The sequence below is a fragment of the Lithobates pipiens genome, unplaced genomic scaffold (genome assembly GCF_037356315.1).
Source record: "Lithobates pipiens isolate NorthernLeopardFrog02 unplaced genomic scaffold, aLitPip1_a1.2 Scaffold_27, whole genome shotgun sequence".
In the NCBI taxonomy this organism is placed as follows: domain Eukaryota; kingdom Metazoa; phylum Chordata; class Amphibia; order Anura; family Ranidae; genus Lithobates; species Lithobates pipiens.
This window is the reverse complement of record NW_027507788.1, coordinates 168,502,058-168,521,645: the sequence shown is the minus strand read 5'-3', so window position 1 is coordinate 168,521,645 and position 19,588 is coordinate 168,502,058. Positions and strand designations below refer to the sequence as shown.

At 44.0% G+C, this 19,588-nt stretch overlaps 1 protein-coding gene and 1 long non-coding RNA gene across 2 annotated transcripts in view; one reads left to right on the top strand and one right to left on the bottom strand.

The window, feature by feature from the left end:
• The window catches only part of ADAMTS8 (ADAM metallopeptidase with thrombospondin type 1 motif 8), a 58,487-nt gene that overhangs the window by 11,324 nt on the left and 27,575 nt on the right, over positions 1-19,588 (bottom strand). Inside the window, exons 5-8 of the mRNA XM_077457872.1 lie at positions 14,524-14,822; positions 10,487-10,670; positions 9,535-9,707; positions 4,228-4,403 (exon numbers count right to left, since the gene is read on the bottom strand). Of these exons, the coding sequence (XP_077313998.1) occupies positions 4,228-4,403; positions 9,535-9,707; positions 10,487-10,670; positions 14,524-14,822 (832 nt within the window). The remainder of the gene's footprint in view (positions 1-4,227; positions 4,404-9,534; positions 9,708-10,486; positions 10,671-14,523; positions 14,823-19,588) is intronic.
• On the top strand, positions 2,600-4,640 carry LOC143934334 (uncharacterized). Its single transcript, XR_013263248.1, has 2 exons — positions 2,600-2,770; positions 4,185-4,640. It is a non-coding gene; the product is annotated as an uncharacterized LOC143934334 (long non-coding RNA).

Genomic DNA, 19,588 nt, shown 5'->3' with positions numbered 1-19,588 from the left:
TGTACAAAATGTACCACCTAATGTATCACCATGCAGAGTGTTGCTAAGGTCCTTAAAATCCCAAGACACCCTTGTACACCTAGCCTGAATTGTTGTGTGTTAAACACAAAAAAAAACAGCAATTATTTAATTCTCTATTTCACTAAAATTCTAACATAATTCTAAAGTGCTATGAAGGATACATTAAGCAGATAGTGGAAATTAGAATGGATGTACAAGTTACAAATAACTTCTCCTAAGCAAAGTTCAGAAGAGATTTCTCTCCAGAATAATTATTGAGATGATGGCAAAAAATGACTGTACAGGAGCCCCACAACAATGAGAAAAAGATCTGAGACAAGATGGAAGCATTCAGCTGTATCTATGATATAAAGTAGTCCATGACAGCCAGTGACTGGTGTGCTAATAGCTGAATTCCAGTGTAGCGCACCCCCCTTAAATTGTTTGTAAACCCTTTACAACCACTTTAAACTATAGGCAAGCCTATAATTAGGCTTACTTATAGCTGCACTGGATATCTCCTAAACCTGCATGGTTTAGGAGACATCCCTGTATTTGCATGTGCCGATGTCATTGGCACATGCGCACTTAAGCCAACTGAAGCAATGGCCCGTACGTGTTCCCGGTGGCTCCCGCGTGCATGAGGGAGTGACGCTGTGATTGGTTGGAGCCGCGATACCCGGAAGTAACCTCTGCGAGAGATGTCACCGGCTGGAGGGGGAGACAAGGATGGCTGCAGGGGCTTCGTTCTCAGGTAAGTAATTCGTAATGCCTTTGGCTTGCAAGGTTTTTTTTTGTTACCCGGGTTTACAAGCACTTTAACCACTTCAGCACCGGCGTATTGTAATATGACACCGCAGATGGGATCTCCTATCCATTCCCGGCCGTCTAGGGGGCTCGCGCGCGGCGTTGCTCGGGACCTGGTGCACGTGCCCGGTGGCCACGATGTCCGCCGGGCACCCGCGATTGCTCGGGAACACAGCAGGACTGTGGATCTGTGTATGTAAACACACAGATCCACGTCCTGTCAGTGGAGAGGAGGCCGATGGTGTGTTCTCAGTACAGAGAAGCACCGATCGGTCTCCTCCCCTTGTGAGTCCCCTCCCCTCCCCCCACAGTTAGAATCACTCCCAGGGAACATAATTAACCCCTGCAGTGCCTCCTAGTGTTAAACCCTTCCCAGTCAGTCACATTACACACAGTGATCAGTGCAATTTTATAGCACCGATCGCTGTGTAAATGTGAATGGTCCCAAAAATGTGTCAAAAGTGTCCGATGTGTCCACCATAATGTCGCAGTCACGAAAAAAATCACAGATCACTGCCATTACTAGTAAAAAAAAAAAAAAATGCCATAAATCTATCCCCTATTTTGTAGATGCTATAACTTTTGCACAAACAATCAATGTATGATTATTGAGATTTTTTTACCAAAAATATGTTTTTTTTTTTTAAATGGGATATTTATTATAGCAAAAAGTAAAAAAGACTGTGTTTTTTCCAAAAGTGTCACTCTTCTTTTGTTTATAGCGCAAAACATAAATACTGCAGAGGTATTTATTTTACCACTAAATACCACTAAAATAAAGCTCTATTTGTGGAAAAAAAAGGACGTCAATTTTGTTTGGGTGCAATGTCGCATGACTGCGCAATTGTCAGTTAAAGCGACGAAATTCAGAATTGCAAAAAGTGCTCTGGTAAGGAAGGGGGTAAAATCCTCCGGGGCTGAAGTTGTTAAGGACCGCAGATGAAACAGAATCCCCACCCTAGACAGCAAAGCACACAGAATCTTCACGAGCACTCCAGAGTCAGAGAACAGTCTGTGACTTTGTGTTTGTTATTTACTGAGGGTAATAACTTGCATAGGGGTGGGAGGTTATGGGATGCCCATTGACTTTAACAACGAACTTCAGGACAACTCTTCCTATATACAGTCTCTATATACAGTTCCACCTCTTCCTCCAGAACTCAACTGGATCACTGAGATGATCTGACAGGCTCTCAGTCATATTTTAAGCGTTGGCCCATTACAGGCAGGAACCTGAGGCCCCTAGTGCTGACCTGTTCCTGCTGTCTTCTGTCCTTGTTCTCATGCCTCCAGGAAGGCTTCCTCCATGCGTATTTGGTAGGATCCAGCCAAGCCCCCAAACCCTGGCTTGAGGCCACCCCTCCCCAGACTAGGGGTCACCCTTAAGGGCCACCAACAGCCTCCTTAAAGCTCCATCCTCCACCCAGCTGCCTCTTCTGGCATGACTCATGTCTATTTATGAGGTGGCCTGCCAGCCCTTTATTGGGGATTGGCGGAAGTCCTCATAAATATTCCAAGCCAATCCTCCTAGTCTCCACTCACTATGTCCAGGACATCCTCCAATGTCCCAAAAAACAGGGGGAGGCACCTGAGAGGCTGCTAGGATGAGACAATCAGCCATGACTCACTAACCCTGACCCAGATTCACAGCTCAGACTTAGCCCTGAGCTAAAATAAATTTACCTACACTAAAAATCTACACTAACACCTAGCACACACATTACCTAAATATAAGAGGTGTATATATTCTCACATTATTCATGGCACACTTTGTGTATTTCTTCCAGATCTGTGCAGTAATCCAGCCTGAAAGTTTGTCTTTGTGCAGGAGCTTCCGGTAATAAAGACTAGTGATTGATGCCCTCTCTCCTTGTGTGGGATTGCTGGTCTTGTCTCTGCCCCCTTTTGCACTTTGCACAGACTATGTACAGCACAGTAATGATTTCACCGCTTCTTTTACAAGGTAATAATTGGGTTTGCAAAGGAATCTGGGGAACACAAGAGTGTATTTATATCTTTTGTGCCTATTGAGGAATATATTTTAGTTAAAGTTTCTGTGCCTGGAGTACAATTCTAATTAACATCCTGACACTGTAAACATGATATGAGTATCTGAACGGTTGTCATGTGCTCCTTAGGCACTTTCCCCTCCTGCAGTTTTAACATGTGGTGCCTTGTTGCAAAACAAGCAGTGTTCACCTTTATAATTTCATTTGCTACACAGATGTTAAAATTGATGGAAGAATCTATGTAACTGCTATAGAAACAATGTTACACAACCTTTAAAGCTCCAGGAAGATATTAAAGACATATATTAATGAAACTTTGCATTCAGTAATATATTATTAAATATATTGTTATTTTTATTATTATTATTATACAGAATTAATATAGTTTGCGAAATGCTTAACAAAATGAAGGCAGACATTACAGTTACAATACAATTTGGCACAAAAGGAATGAGAAGGCCCTGCTCGTTAGAGCTTACAATCTAAGAGGGAGGGTCAATTGGTACAAAAGGTAATAGCTGTGTTTGATGAGCTGATGGAGGAAGCAAAACAGTGTATTAGTTAGAAGCAAGGTAGGCTTCTTTAAAGAGAAGGGTTTTCAGGGATCGTCTAAAGATGGATAGATTAGGGGACAGTCGGACAGGTTGGGGTAGGGAGTTTCAAAGGATGGGAGAAGCTCTGGAGAAATCCTGGAGGCGGGCATGGGAGGAGGTGACAAGGGAGCTAGAGAGCAGGAGGTCTTGGGAGAACCAAAGAGAGAGGCTTGGTTGGTATTTTGGGACTATGTCAGTGATGTAGCTGGGGGAAGAGTTATGGACAGCTTTGTAAATTATTGTTAGTACTTTGAATTTTATTCGTTGGGTGAGTGGAAGCCACTGGAGGGATTGGCAGAGAGGGGTGGAGGACACCTAATGGCTGGTAAGGTGGATGAGTCTTGCAGCAGCATTCATTATGAACAGAAGGGGGGATGGTCTATGTAAAGGTAATCCAATGAGAAGGGAGTTATAGTAGTTGAAGCGAGAGATAACCAGGGAGAGAATAAGAAGTTTGGTGATGTCATTGGTTAAAAAGGGGCGTATTCTGGAAATGTTGCATGACGGCATGATTTGGACAGAGATTGGATGTGGGCCTGAAAGGAGAGTTCAAGGTCTAGGGTTACTCCTAGCACCCTGGCATGTGGGGATGGACTGATAGATAGTAGATAATAGATAGTTGATAGATAATGTAATTCCGCTACCAGAATACAATATATGTCCCCGTACTCGTCCTGTTAATAAATCAGATTCAGAAATTGATACGGCTAAAGAATATCTGTGTTTTAGCATGGCAAAATGACTTGATATGTTTCTATTTTGTATGAATTCACAGCAATTCCTGACCCTCCATGCAGATCCCACCCAGAAGTTCTTACTTGGACTTGTTGAGCGATCCAGATATTTTCCTGCAGCTCGATCCATCCCCTCCACACACTGCACATTTGTCCAGCTTCTTCGAGGAATGCAATACATGATCACACCCGGCTTTAATGCATTGACCCTGTACGCAGACCGATAGGCTTTCTGGACCACACAGGGTGCCATCTATCACCTAGCAGAGAAGGAGATGGTCATGAAGCTTATAAACAGGCAGATGAGCAGTCTGTGTATATTTCATCTGTAGTGTACACTGTGTACAGATAGAGTTCCTGGCAGGACAAAAGGAAGATTTGGCTCAGATTTTTAGTCTTCTACAGCTTGCTGTGTTAAAGCAGAATTAAAGTGGTTGTAAACCTCTGACATGAAATATGGTCAAAGCATATCCCTCAATAGAATGTGCTTGCCTCAATTAAGAGCGCTAAGTGTCATTTCTGTCTGATGCTTCATTCCTGTGCTATCAGCATGAATCACTTCTAACAATTTTCCCTGACACCAAGAGAGCCTCAGAGCTCTCCTCACTGAGCTCTACAGAGTGAAAAGCCCCGCACACATGTACTGAATGACGGACGACATCAGCTGGTTCAATAGATACAATAGATACTGAGAGTGGAGAGGAAATCGAGTACCTGTTAGCTTTTTATTGCTGTCTGTGCCCCTTTTAGGGAGATTCACCATCTCTATTTGTCCTGTTTACCATTATCAATTAAAGTGAAAGAAAGTCCCACAGTTTTGGTTGACAGAAAAGGAATAAAGAGAAAATATTGCAATAGGAACACTAGTTCTGGTGACCCTGGTACAACCAGGTACTTCCTTCACTTTGGAGAGATTTGGTCTCACTTCCTGTTGTGGCTATGGGGACAGGAAGTGAACAAAAATCTCCTCAATAGGGGACAGATGGCAATAAAAATACTGATACGGGTTATAATCCTCCCTTTCTCCTTCCAAATGATAAAAAAAACAAAGTTTTGGCTTTAGCACTGTCTAACCTATATGCACTTAATAACTGGCAGTTACATTCAGGTTGGGACGATTCCAACAGTCTGTATAGTGAGCTTTTCCTAACACATACACACATCTAGGCTGATGTAATAGACGGCTATGTGCAGTAATCTGGATAACTGAATAAGACATTCTGAGCTTGACATTCAGCAGAGTTTTAATGTGAGAGCTGTGTAAATGTTTTCCAGATGTTAGGGTAGAAAATTGCTGAGCTCTGACTGTTTTGCAGCCACCATACTACACCTGCATGGGGTCTGAAATTTAGCATTTAATTGATTGTAAAATAATTTTCTGTAAGGTAATATTTAAAAAATGGCACTCAGCCTGAAATAAAAACTGTAGTTGTATCCTCTGTATCAAACCACTTTCCAAAGTCCAAAGTCCCAATTGTGAAGTTAAAAAACAAACACTATTAATTAGTTATCTTTTTACTCTGCACACTAAACTGCAGTGAACAGGAAAAAACTACTTTTTTCATGCTGCTAAAATTCTTCAGGGAAACTGACAAGTGTGAACAGACCCTTGGGCTGGGTGCATTAACACAAGTGCGTTGATGTGAGTTGTTTTGCACTTTAACAGGACTCTGGGTTGATTTACTGAAGGCAAATAGACTGTGCACTTTGTAAGTGTAGTTGCACCAGAGCTTAATTAATGAGATGAAGCTTTACTTTGCAACGAATAACCAATCACATGCAAGGAAAATAAATCAATAAATTTTGCTTGCACATGATTGGATAATGGAAGTCAGCAGACCTTTCCCTCATTTACTAAGTTCTGGAGAAACTGCTCTTGCAAAGTGCACATTCTATTAGTAAATCAACCCAATTGTGTCAGAGCAGCATATTTAGGCTTCATGCACATGAGCCGCTGTTAAACGCGTGTTCAGAGGCAGTTGGACACTTTTTTCAACTGCCCCTGAACTCATTCAATGTTATCCTATGTGTCCATGTACACAGTCTCGTTTTTTGCCATTTTTATGCAGTTGCGTTTAACCTCGTTTTTCCAAAAGCAAAAAAATGGGTTCAGACGCAAAAGTTTCCACCTTTCAGACCCAAAACTCGGTAAAATGTGGGACAAAACGCTGCTAATGCATTTTGCCACGTTTTCATTTATAAGCGTTTTTAAAGGTGACCTATTTTTTTTACATTAAAAATCTCAAAAATGATTGCAAATGATGAAAAAACATTAAAAAATGTTAAACAATTGCAATTGCAAGTGGACAATCCACAACTTGTTGCAAGTGACATGGCAGGTGGCAAGTGACGTGGCAAGTGGACAATCCACAACTTGTGGCAAGTGACGTAGCAGGTGAAGTGGCAAGTGACGTGGCAAGTGGACAATCCACAACTTGTGGCAGGTGACGTGGCAAGTGACCTGGCAGGTGACATGGCAAGTGGACAATCCACAACTTGTGGCAGGTGACGTGGCAAGTTGACAATCCACAACTTGTGGCAGGTGACGTGGCAAGTTGACAATCCACAACTTGTGGCAGGTGACGTGGCAAGTGACGTGGCAAGTGGACAATCCACAAATTGTGGCAGGTGACGTGGCAAGTGGACAATCCACAACTTGTGGCAGGTGACGTGGCAAGTGATGTGGCAGGTGATGTGGCATGTCACGTGCCAAGTGGACAATCCACAACTTGTGGCAGGTGCCGTGGCTAGTGACAAGATAAATACAAGTACACTGCTGCTCTCACAACTGCTGCTACTCACTCTGGTCTCACAAAATTGCTGAAATAGTTAATAATACTGTTTTTTGAGCTGGGGAGGGTCTATGATGTTAGCTTAACTAAACACTTCTAGACGCAAATGCGGTAAAACGTCACTAAATCGCTGTAAAAATCACGGCAAAACGGGTGTTTCTAATCACCGGTTTCAGCTTTTAAAAACATGTGTCCAGCAGAGTTTGCATCTGCGTCTCGTGTGCATGAAGCCTTATATGAATGGGCTGCCTAAAGCACCATAAAGCTGCAAACGTTTCTTTTTTTTTTGGAATGTAGCGCACTTCAAATCACAGTAGTGCATTACTATGCCTTGGGGTTTGCTACAAAGCACGTCTGTTGGCAAGGTGCATCGGGGCACCATTAACAATAAAGGGCACTGCCGCACCCTAAAGTGGACCACTTGTGATTTTGCACATTGTGGTATTGTGTGCGTTCTTGCAGCGTAGAAATGTGAACCCAGCTTTAAAGTTTTTGTGTTTACCTTTTTTCTTATTTCAGTGCAGCTGATGTCCTCCATCCTCTTTCAGACACTTCATGTTTACATGGTCTTGCTCCAGCGTTGACTGCACATCATTGCCCTGGCATGGTTCCTGATAATGACAGCATGCACGTTGAAATGGCCACTCGATGTCTCCATTGCAAGCTCATATGTGACCGTAGGGAGACAACACAAGAGCACAGTTGTGAGACAGCTATCACCTCCTAACTGGTAGTGCCTGTATAAGGTCCTTTGTAGCAGGATCACTAGGGATTATTTTGATAAAAGATGCAGAATGCAGATAATAACCTCCTTTTTTTTGTCTGATGCAGACAAAAACCCTAAGGCCGCGTACACACGGGCGGACTGTCCGCCCAACTAGGTTCGTCAAACAGTTTGACAAACAGTCCGTTCAAAATTAGCATGAACGGACTTGACCACACACGACGAACGAACAGTCCGCTGAAAACTTGCGCGATGACGTGAACGGCGCGTACGACGGGACGAGAAATTCGACGTCCAATACACTGCAATGCAACCTTCGCCGTGTAAATTCTTTCTGAGCATGCGCGAGACTTAGTTTGTCGAACAAGCCTACACACGAGCGGACTGTCCGCTCAAACCAAGTTTCAGCGGACAGTCTTACGGAAATTCCGAAAAACTTTGTTCGTCAGACTGTCCGCTGAAACTGTCCGCTGAAGCCCACACACGAGCAGACTGTCCGCTGAAACACTGTTCAGCGGACAAAGTTGGGCGAACAGTCCGCCTGTGTGTACGCGGCCTAAGTATAATGTTGTTGTTACGAAGACAGAGAGGCACACACAGAAATAAAAATCTGGAAGTGGTGTCAACCCTTCACCACTCTACTATAGGAAAAATGTTTCTGTTACTTTGTCACCATTGGACAGATTTACAATCACTTCATTTCTTTTAGTTTTGAGGGCAGGAAGCAAGAGCAAATATACCTAATGGCAGCAGTAATAACCCTTACAATAGAATCATTCCTTAGGGCTTTACCCCCTCCCTATTGATGACACCATCCCTCTCTACTTTATTCAATAGAAAAAGAAAGAAAGTTAGAACCCTGGAGCCTAATGCCACATACACACAACCGGACTTTTCTACGGACTTGGTCCGGCGGACTGAATCCGGCGGACAATTTGATCGTGTGTGGGCTCCAGCGGACTTTTTCTTCCCCAAAGTCCGGCGGACCTAGAAATAAAACTTCCTTCAAATCTGTCCACCGGACTCGGCTTCCTAGCTGACAATCCTTTCGTCTGTGTGCTAGTCTGATAGACTAAAACCGACGCTAGGGCAGCTATTGGCTACTGTATTTGAACTTCCTTATTCTACATCATCACATTCGAATCCACCAGACTTTTGGAGTGATCGTGTGGGCAAGTCCGTTCGTTTGAAAGTCCGGCAGACCTCAGCTGCAAAGTCCGTTGGATTGTCCGCCTGACCAAGTCCGTCTAAAAAAGGCCAGTCATGTGTATGCGGCATTTGAACCCCTTAGGGTAGAACTGGACTTTAAAGTATATCTGAACCAAAATCTTTTTCATTCTGGAGAGTAGGGAAGGGGTAGAAGCCCTGTTGGGTTTTTTGCCATCTTTGTCATTGGAGACACTTTCCTTCACTTCCTGTCCTGTAGACAACAGAAAGAGGAAATCTTTCCAATCTGAGGGAAATCTTCTAGATATTTATCACCAGAACAGGTGTCCTCATTGGAAGACTTCTCCTTTATTCCTGTTCTGGTGACAACTGTGCCATTAAATATTTCCATCACTTTCAGTCCTGGTAACATTGGTTGAGAAAGCAAATCTCCACAGCAGGGATATAGACACCAATAAAAAGCTGACAGAGATTCAAGCCCGTTCCTACTCCGTCCAATACTAAAAAAAATGTTTTGCCTTTTGATACACTTTAACTCTCCAAATATCATTTGTGGACAGATGACCATGTTTGTAAGCCAGGTATCAGGGAAAAGAGGAAAATAAAAAGGTGATGGTGGGTTTGAATCATGTAATCATTCAGTTATTAGTAGTTTGTAAGAGAAAAGAACGGACCCACTTTATGATAGTGCAGTTCACAAAATCTCACCTTAGGTTGGAAAACGTTGAATTCGCTGCCCCCACGTGCCCTACACATGAGCTTGCATCGGTCCCGGGGGGAGACACCTGAGTACTTAGGAATCCACTCAATGAGGTTTCCTTGTCTGTCTGTGTAGTTATAGGCATTGTACTTCTCACACTGCACCTCCCGGAAACTCTTCTCTGCAAAACACAACATAACATAGGTGAAGAGAATCCAGGAAAAACCAGACTGGGACTGAAACCCATGCAGGTATGTGCAGGAAGAGGTGAATGTGTCTGCCAGCAGTGTGAAATCACTTTGTACCGTACACTCTGTACCTTGTGATCTTAGATGATACACTCTAAATGCTTGGAAAGCCATGCTGGTCCTGGCTTGCCTACACTTTTATATGGTAAATTATTTCCAGTAGTATCTTTTCCTGGACTTTCCAGGGATACAGTCATACTGTATGGAGAACTTCTATTGTACACCAAACAAGAGTATAACTAAAATTAATAAGATAGTAGTAAACATTGTTCCAGCCACAGAACTATTGCCTCTTCTTTTTAAAATTTTCTTACTTTTTTACCTGGTGATCCTGCCAGTTTTCAGTTTCCAGTCCTAGAGGCGACAACACCTTGAACTGCTACCTAAACAGGAACAATTTTATCACCCTAGGTTTGGCACGCCCTCTGGACTACAAGCTGATACCAGTGTTCCAAAACAGCTTGGGGTCCACAAGGAGCTCATGGCATAGTGGGATTTTGACATCATTGGAGATGTATCTGCAGGTACTGTGTGGGCACAGAGACCAGAAGAGGACTTCTACAGTCAAAAAAAAAGTAACTGTTGAGGAATTAAAAAAACCACACACCAGCTAGGTACAGTCTATGACAGGATATAAACAGACCAGTTTAGGATTTAGCTGTGCTTCAGGGTATTGAGTCAGGAGAAAGCTGGTCGATGGAAATATACCTACCTTGCAAGGGGCACTCCTGGGTGTTGCATGATTCATAGATGGCTCTCTGGCCTTGGCAGTATTTGCCACCATTCTCAGGTTCTGGATTGTTACATTCTCGATAGGAAAAACGTACACCTCCTCCACAGCTCCGTGAGCATTCGCCCCAGGGACCCCAAGTCCCCCAATTTCCATCCACAGGAACCTAGGAGACAAAAATCACACAAGGATTGGTAGTTGATTTCAAGCACAATTTACATTGTTTGAAAATTATACACCATTGTAATCTTATACTTAAATGATTACATACAACGATCAACCCTAAAATTTGTGCACCAAGCCTAGTCTTAGAGGTCCCTTGTTTGATGCTCTTGGGTATTCGGCTTAAATAATTTTTGGTCCAACTGCCTCCTGTCTACATACACTCGCTCCAGCGTTGCTGGAGTACATCATTGCCCTGGAAAGGCTTTCCAATTGTAACCATGCCGGGACCATGTTTGTTGGCACAGCTGCTTGTAGCCTCCACCAGGGGCTTATGCAACAGGTTAATAAGACAGGACTGGAAATAGGAGACAGTGACATTGTCACCCTATAACAGAAAGTGCCTGAACGTAGACCTCCATGGCAGGAGCACTGGAGATAATTTTATTGAAAGAGTGCCTGGAGAATGCTAAATGTTGAAAATTAAAGAGTTCACTTTTTCAAAAAAAATTAAAAATTAAAAGGTGAACTAATATCCTAGACCCTCCTCACCTCCCCGGTCTTCACTGTACTTACCTCCCACAGGTGATGCGCTGTCAGTGCCCATGCAGCCAGTGTAGCAGTCTGGAGATTTCAAATCCCTGAACCTCTCCCCCTTCATCCTCTAGGGCAGGGATATGCAATTAGCGGACCTCCAGCTGTTGCAAAACTACAAGTCCCATCCTGCCTCTGACTGTCATGCTTGTGGCTGTCAGAGTCTTGCTATACCTCATGGGAATTGTAGTTCTGCAACAGCTGGAGGTCCGTTAATTGCATATCCCTGCTCTAGGGCTTCTTGGACAGCTTCTGGTCTGTCCCTGAAGCCCTGCAGAGTGAAAAAAGTTTTTTTAACCACTTGCTTACTCGGCATTTAAACACCCTTCCTGACCAGACCAATTTTCAGCTTTTGGTGCTCTCACACTTTGAATGACAATTACTCATTTTTTTAATTTTGAAAAAAAACGCATATTTCTTTGTTTCTGTGATAAAATTTTGCAAATTATAATTTTTTTTCATAAATTTTGGCCACAATTTATACTGCTACATATCTTTGGTAAAATAACCCAAATTAGTGGATATTATTTGGTCTTTGTGAAAGTTAGAGAGTCTACAAGCTGTGGTGCGAATCATAAAAAATTGATCACACCTGATCTACTGGTGGCTTATGTCATTTCTTGCGACCCGAACAAGTCAGGAAAGTACAAATACCCCCCAAATGATCCCTTTTTTGAAAGTAGACATTCCAAGGTATTTACTAAGATGCATGGTGAGCTTTTTGATGTTGTCATCTTTTTCCCACAATTCTTTGCAAAATGAAGATTTTTTTTTTTTTTTCTCACAAAATTTTCAATGTAATAGGTTATTTCTCTCACATGGCATGTGTATACCACAAATGACACCCCAAAATACGTTCTGCTACTCCTTCTGAGTATTACGATACCAAATGTGTGAGACTTTTACACAGCCTGGCCACATACAGAGGCCCAATATTGAAATAGCACCATCAGGCGTTCTAGGAGCATAAATTACACATTTCATTTCTCAACCACCTATTACAGTTTTGAAGGCCCTGGAGCACCAGGACAATGGAAATGCCCACAAAGTGACCCCATTTTGGAAAGCTAACACCCCAACGTATAATCTATGAGGCATATTGAGTCGTTTGAATGGTTCATTTTTTTTCCAGAAGTTTTGGGAAAATGTGTAAAAAAAATGAAAACGCATTTTTTTTACGCAAAGTTGTCCATTTATAAGATATTTCCAACACATAGCATGTATATAGCAAAAATGACACCCCAAAATACATTCTACTACTCCTCCTGAGTATAACGATACCAAATGTGTGAGACTTTTACACAGCCTGGCCACATACAGAGGCCCAATATTGAAATAGCACCATCAGGCGTTCTAGGAGCATAAATTACACATCTTATTTCTCAACCACCTATTACAGTTTTGAAGGCCCTGGAGCACCAGGACAATGGAAATGCCCACAAAGTGACCCCACGTGGCACTGACAACACGTGGCACTGACGACACGTGGCACTGACAAATGGCACTGGAGGCAGATGGCACTGAAGGCAGATGGGGCTGACAGATGGGGCTGACAGATGGGGCTGACAGATGTCGCTGGCAGATGTCGCTGGCAGATGTCGCTCACAGATGGCACTGGGGCTGGCACTGGCAGATGGCACTGGCACTGGCAGATGGTGCTGGCTATTTGCTCTGGCTAATTGCGCTGGCAAATGGGGCTGGCAGATGGCACTGCGGCTGGCAGATGGCACTGGCAGGTGGCACTGGCAGGTGGCACTGGCACTGGGGCTGACGGCACTGGGGCTGACGGCACTGGGGCTGACGGATGGCACTGGCGCTGGCAGGTGGCACTGGTGCTGGCAGGTGGCACTGGCAGGTGGCACGTGGCACTGACGGCACTGGCACTGGCGGCACTGGGGCTGACGGCACTGGGGCTGACGGATGGCACTGGCGCTGGCAGGTGGCACTGGTGCTGGCAGGTGGCACTGGCGGCACTGGCGGCACTGGGGCTAACGGCACTGGCGGCACTGGGGCTGACGGATGGCACTGGCGCTGGCAGGTGGCACTGGTGCTGGCAGGTGGCACTGGCACTGGCAGGTGGCACTGGCGGCACTGGGGCTGACGGCACTGGGGCTGATGGCACTGGGGCTGACTGATGGCGCTGGCAGGTGGCACTGGCGCTGGCACTGGCACTGGCAGGTGGCACTGGCGCTGGCAGGTGGCACTGGCGGCACTGGCACTACTGGCAGATGGCACTGGGCTGACAGATGGCACTGGCACTGGGGCTGACAGATGGCACTGGGGCTGACAGATGGCACTGGGACAGATGGATCCTCTCTCTCCTCACACGCTGTCTCTGTGTGAGGAGGGAGAGACACGGCAATGGGAGATGATCTCATATGTTTACATTTGAGATCATCTCCCATTGGCAGCTGCGATCGCGCTGTGAACGGCCGCTTTGATTGGCCGTTCACAAAACTTCCGCGATGCGCGCCCCCCGGCGGCGCGCATTGCGGAAGTAAACACAAGGACGTCCAGGGACGACCAGTCGAAGGTACCCGCCTGCTCTACGGCCGTCATTTGGCTATAGGGCGGGCGGGAGGTGGTTAAAAAGTGAACTAGTATGCAATTCTAGTTTTTGAGTGTACATCTACTTAGGAGTCATAACAAAAATAAGAGAAAAACTTAAACTATGTGCAGCTTTTTTTTTTTTTTTTTTTTTTAAGTGTAATAGAACTGACACTTGAATATATAAAATTCTAAAATTTTATAACAAGAAAAAGAAAGGAACACTACCATTTTATATTAGGTAGGATAGTTGGAATTGCAACTTTAGCTACATAATTTATGGCTGGCCTATTCATTAATGAAGTTATAACATGCTCAAACATTATTGAAAAAAATGTTTTTATTATTCATTTTATTATTCATTCTGGCTGTGATATTACTATATTGCCGTTACTGAATGCAATTTCCTCTGAGAAATGATTCATCATGAGTAAAGTGTAGAGGATTTTCCAGTGTTTAGCTCTAATGTTTAGTTTTGAGATGTTAGCCATTTCCCATTAATGTGCCTCTACAGAACAGAATGCAAGTCTAAGCTGAGTCATCGTATTTCATTTTAGAAGGTCCTGGCTGCAGTGTAGTGACCACTATGTGATCAAGTATATAATTTCATTACATCATAGAATTGCTCATGATCATGTGGCAATGATAGGAGTTGCATGCAATGTTTCATGAATTGGAAGGTGTAACAACTGCCAGGGTTACAGTTTTGAAATTACCTTTGGTTTAAGAACATCCTCTTCTTCTTGACAGACTCCCTCCCAGCATACGCGGCCGTCCTCACAAGGCGTCCCATCAGCCCAGGGCAGGCTGCCATTTTTGGTATGGCAAGCTTGATCCTCTTGGATTTTACACCAGAGCTGGGCACAGATATCTTCTGGCCTGGTATTAGGACAGTGGCAGAACTCTTTTCCAAAAACCTGGCGACACTGATTGTCCAAATCGTATTTAGCTGATGTTCCGGGAAGATCCTGGGGAAGGTCCAGAATCCTGCCTGGTGCATCCAACAAACAGTCCCCTGCCGATGAAAATACATGTTAGTCACCTCTTCCTTCTCTGTTTTTATTCAATATTAAAGATCATCTCTATGGAAAAGGTCAGCAGTAATTGTTTCAGGAAACATTGCAGCTGTACCAGAATTTTAGAATTCAGTAGTTCGAATTTTCATACAATTTACAATAAAGAAACATTTTGTCAGTTTCTGGGGCTTTAAATTTGCAGTTTATCCTACCTTTAAATCTGCTCCTGGGATAATTTTTTTAAAGTGGAACTTTGTGTAGAAGACAAATTATGTGCCTGATGCATATACAATCTCAACGTGCCTTGGTCCTGAGATGATGTAACACCCATTCATGAGGAGTTACATCATCACATGATGGTCAATCAAGAAGGCTGAAGACACTGAACCTGGAAGAGGACCAAGCAAAGATGATGGCACCTGCATGAGAGCTTGCAGTAGCCACATTCCTAGAGGGGGGATTGGTATAGGGAACTTTAGTTCAGTTTTAAATTTGGGCAGCACAGTAGTGTAGTGGTTAGCACTTTCACCTAGCAGTAAGAAGGGTCACTGGTTCAAATCCCAACCATGACACTACCTGCCTGGAGTTTGCATGTTCTCTCTGTGCCTGCATGGGTTTCCTCCGGGTACTCCAGTTTCCTCCCACAATCCAAAGACATGCAGGTAGGTTAATTGGCTTCTGTCCAAAATTGGCCTTAGTATATGAATGGGGACCTTGGATTGTGGGCTCCTTGAGGGTAGGGACCGATGTGAGTGTGCAATGTACAGGGATAGGGACAATTGTAGACACTAAGGCCGCGTACACACGGGCGGATTGTCTGTCCAACTTAGTCCGCTGAACAGTGTTTCAGCGGACAATCCGCTCGTGTGTGGGCTTCAGCGGACAGTCTGACGAACAAAGGGTTACGGAATTTCCGTAAGACAGTCCGTTCAAACTTGGTTTTGTCCGTCCAAACTTGGTTTCAGCGGACAGTCCGCTCGTGTGTAGGCAAGTTGGATGGACCAAGTATGGCGCATGCTCAGAAAGGGTTTACACGGCCGAAGGTTGCATTGCAGTGTATAGGACGTCGTTTTTCTAGTCCCGTCGTACGTGCTGTACACGTCATCACGCACGCTTTCAGCGGACTGTCTGCTCATCGTGTGTGGTCAAGTCCGTTCATGCAAATTTTGAACGGACTGTCTGTCGGATTGCCTGCCGAACTTAGTTGGGCAGACAATCCACCCGTGTGTACGCGGCCTCACTCAGGTTGAACTGGATGGACTGGTGTCTTTATTCAACCTAACTAACTATGAAATTGTACAGTGTCTAAAGCCAATTTTCTTTTTTATGCTTTGGAAGCAGTGGGAAAAGGCCCCCCATCAGGTATTTATTGCTGTGTCACCCCAGGAAGATTCACTCTCTCTGTTTGGTTTGGTGACCATTGTTACAAGGACTAAATGTAGGGGAAAGTCCTTTAGGCTGGATTCACACCTATGCATTTTTAGTGCTTTTTGCATTTTGCAGATTTGCACAACAGAACCTGTTCCATAGGAAACAATGTTGAATGGACTGTAGTGCAAATCTGCAAAAAGCACTAAAACATAGGTGTGAATCCAGCCTTATTGAGAGCTAGAGATCTCTTCCTTTTGTTTTGAAACTCTTTATATCCAAAGAATTGCACCTGGTTTATCTATATAGTAGAATGTTGGCATTTACTGAAGATTTTGCAATTGATAATGAATTGATTACAGCTGTGAAATTTACCTTTGAGACACTTTTATGAGTCTGAAATTAGGGCATAAGGTTCAGTAGATGGGGGAACTAAGCAGGAGATGATCTTATTTGGAATAAGATCAATATGTCATTCTTTAAAGAGTGCAAGAAACCAGCAGACGCTTAATATCGTGACTTCACCAATAGGAATGTTAATAGGGGAGAGTACTGTGTGACTCTATAATTGACCATCCACAGATGAGAATATTGTGCAATACAGTACGTTTTACACAATGTATCTGAGAGTTTGCACGGGGGATTTTTTTTATGTGAACTGATACAGAAAGATGCTTATTACCTAGCATTGAGGGACCGTTTTTCCCTAGTGAACATGTGGTGTAGTGGACTCTGATGTAGGAGGAGACTCCTGATGTAGGAGGAGACTCCTGATATAAGAGGGAACTCTGGTGTAAGGGGAGATTCCTGATGTAGGAGCAGACTGATGTAAGGGGAGACTTCTCATGTTATAGGGGAATCTGATGTAAGATGGGACTCTGAGGTGAGGGGAGGCTTATGTAAGGGGGGACCCTGATGTAAGATGTGACTCTGATATAAGGGAGCACTCTAATGTACAGAGAACTCTGATATAAGAGAAGGCTGGTGTAGGGGAGGCTCTGATGTAAGGGGAGACTCCTGATATAAGAGTGATTCTGATGTGGGGTCCAATTTCTGTTCTTGCACAAAGCCCCAATGCATTCATTAAACACCTCTGCTGGAAACAGAAACCACCTGCACCTTATCTAAATCAACAACTCGAATATAAATCGAAGGAAACTTGAGAAAGGTGACTTTTGTGGTGTCAATACCATAAAGACATTGTAATACCTTAATCTCCTCCTTACTACATGCAGGCACCATATACCTCGATATGCTCCTTATTCCATACAGACACCAGATAATCCAATCTCCTAATTCATTCCATACAGACACCAGATAATCCAATCTCCTAATTCATTCCATACAGACACCAGATAATCCAATTTCCTAATTCATTCCATACAGACACCATATACTTCAATATCCTCCCTATTCCATACAGATACCATAATGCCCCGTACACACGAGAGGAATTAAGTCTGACAGACCTCCAAAGGAGTTCCGCCGGAGTTCCGCTGGAGTTCCGACGGAGTTCTGGCGGACTTTTCGACCGAACGGACTTGACCACACACCATCACACCAAACTCCGACGGAGTCGAACGTGATGACGTACGACTGGATTCGACGTAGGAAGTTCATAGACAGTAGCCAATAGCTGCCCTAGCGTCGGTTTTAGTCCGTCGGAGTAGCACACACACGAGCGGATTTTTCAAAGGGGACCGGGTCCGGCGGAGTTCCGTCGGGAAAATTTAAAGCATGCTTCATTTCTAAAGTCCGTCAGACTTTAGCTTCGCTAAAGTCCGTTGCAGCCCACACACGATCGGATAGTCCGCCGGACTCAGTCCGTCGGAGTTTGGATGTCGAAAAGTCCGCTCGTGTGTACGGGGCATAAGACCCAATCTCCTCCTCATTCCATACAGACACTGTACACCCCAATCTCCTCCTCACATCATACAGACAGCATACACCCCAATCTCCTCACATCATACAGACACCATACACCCCAATGTCCTCCTCACACCATACAGACACCATACATCCCAATCTCCTCCTCACAACATACAATGTACACCCCAATCTCTTCCTTACACCATACAGACACCATACAGACACCATACACTTCAATCTCCTCCTCGCACTATACAAACACTGTACACCCCAATTTCTTTTTTACACCATACAGACACCATACACCCCAATCTCCTCCTCACATCATACAGACACCATACATCCAAATCTCCTCCTCACATCATACAGACACCATACACCCCAATCTCTTTCTCACACCATACAGACACCATACATCCCAATCTCCTCCTCACATCATACAGACACCATACACCCCAATCTCTTTCTCACATCATACAGACACCATACACCCCAATCTCTTTCTCACAATATACAAACAATGTATACCCCAATCTCTTCCTTACACTTCAGAGACACCAAAACCCCAATCTCTTCCTCGCACCATACAGACACCATACACCCCAATCTCCTCCTCACACTATACAAACACTGTACACCACAATCTCTTTTTTACACCATACAGACACTGTACACCCCACTCTCCTCCTCACATCATACAGACACCATACACCCCAATCTTTTCTTCACACTATACAGACACCATACATCCCAATCTCCTCCTCACATCATACAGACACCATACAGCCCAATCTTTTCTTCACACTATACAGACACCATACATCCCAATCTCCTCCTCATAATATACAAACAATGTACACTCCAATCTTATCCTTACACCATACAGACACCATACACCCCAATCTCTTCCTCGTACCATACAGACATCATACACCCCAATCTCCTCCTCACACTATACAAACATTGTACACCCCAAACTTTTTCTACACCATACAGACACTATAGACCCTAATCTCCCTCTCATATCAAACAGACACTGTCCACCCAAAAATATCTCCTCACACCACGCGGATGTCGTTCGACCCAGTCTCCTGCTTACACCATATGATCCCAATCTACTCCTTACACCATATAGACACTGTATGATCTATACTTCTCACTCTGGCACTGGAGAAATGCAGACACAGAGCAATGCATTACTTGCCATATAAGAGAAGAGACAATAGGGCTGATTGGTGTTTATCGCAGTATGTGTGATAGTGCACACATGTAGGTGTGAATGATCCCATTAAATGTCCCTTTTATGTCAAACTGCAGCACATGGATGTGAACCAATCCCACAAAAAAAAAAAATGTATTTCTACTTGAAATGTATTTTCATGCTGCATGAATGAATACAGAAAAACAAAACAAAAAAAATTATTTCCACAGCGCTAGCAACAGCTGCTAGAGGCTTTGCAAATGTAACCAGACTAGACCATCATTTAGTGTCCAAACCTTACAGAGAATAGGCAGCTCACATCACAGA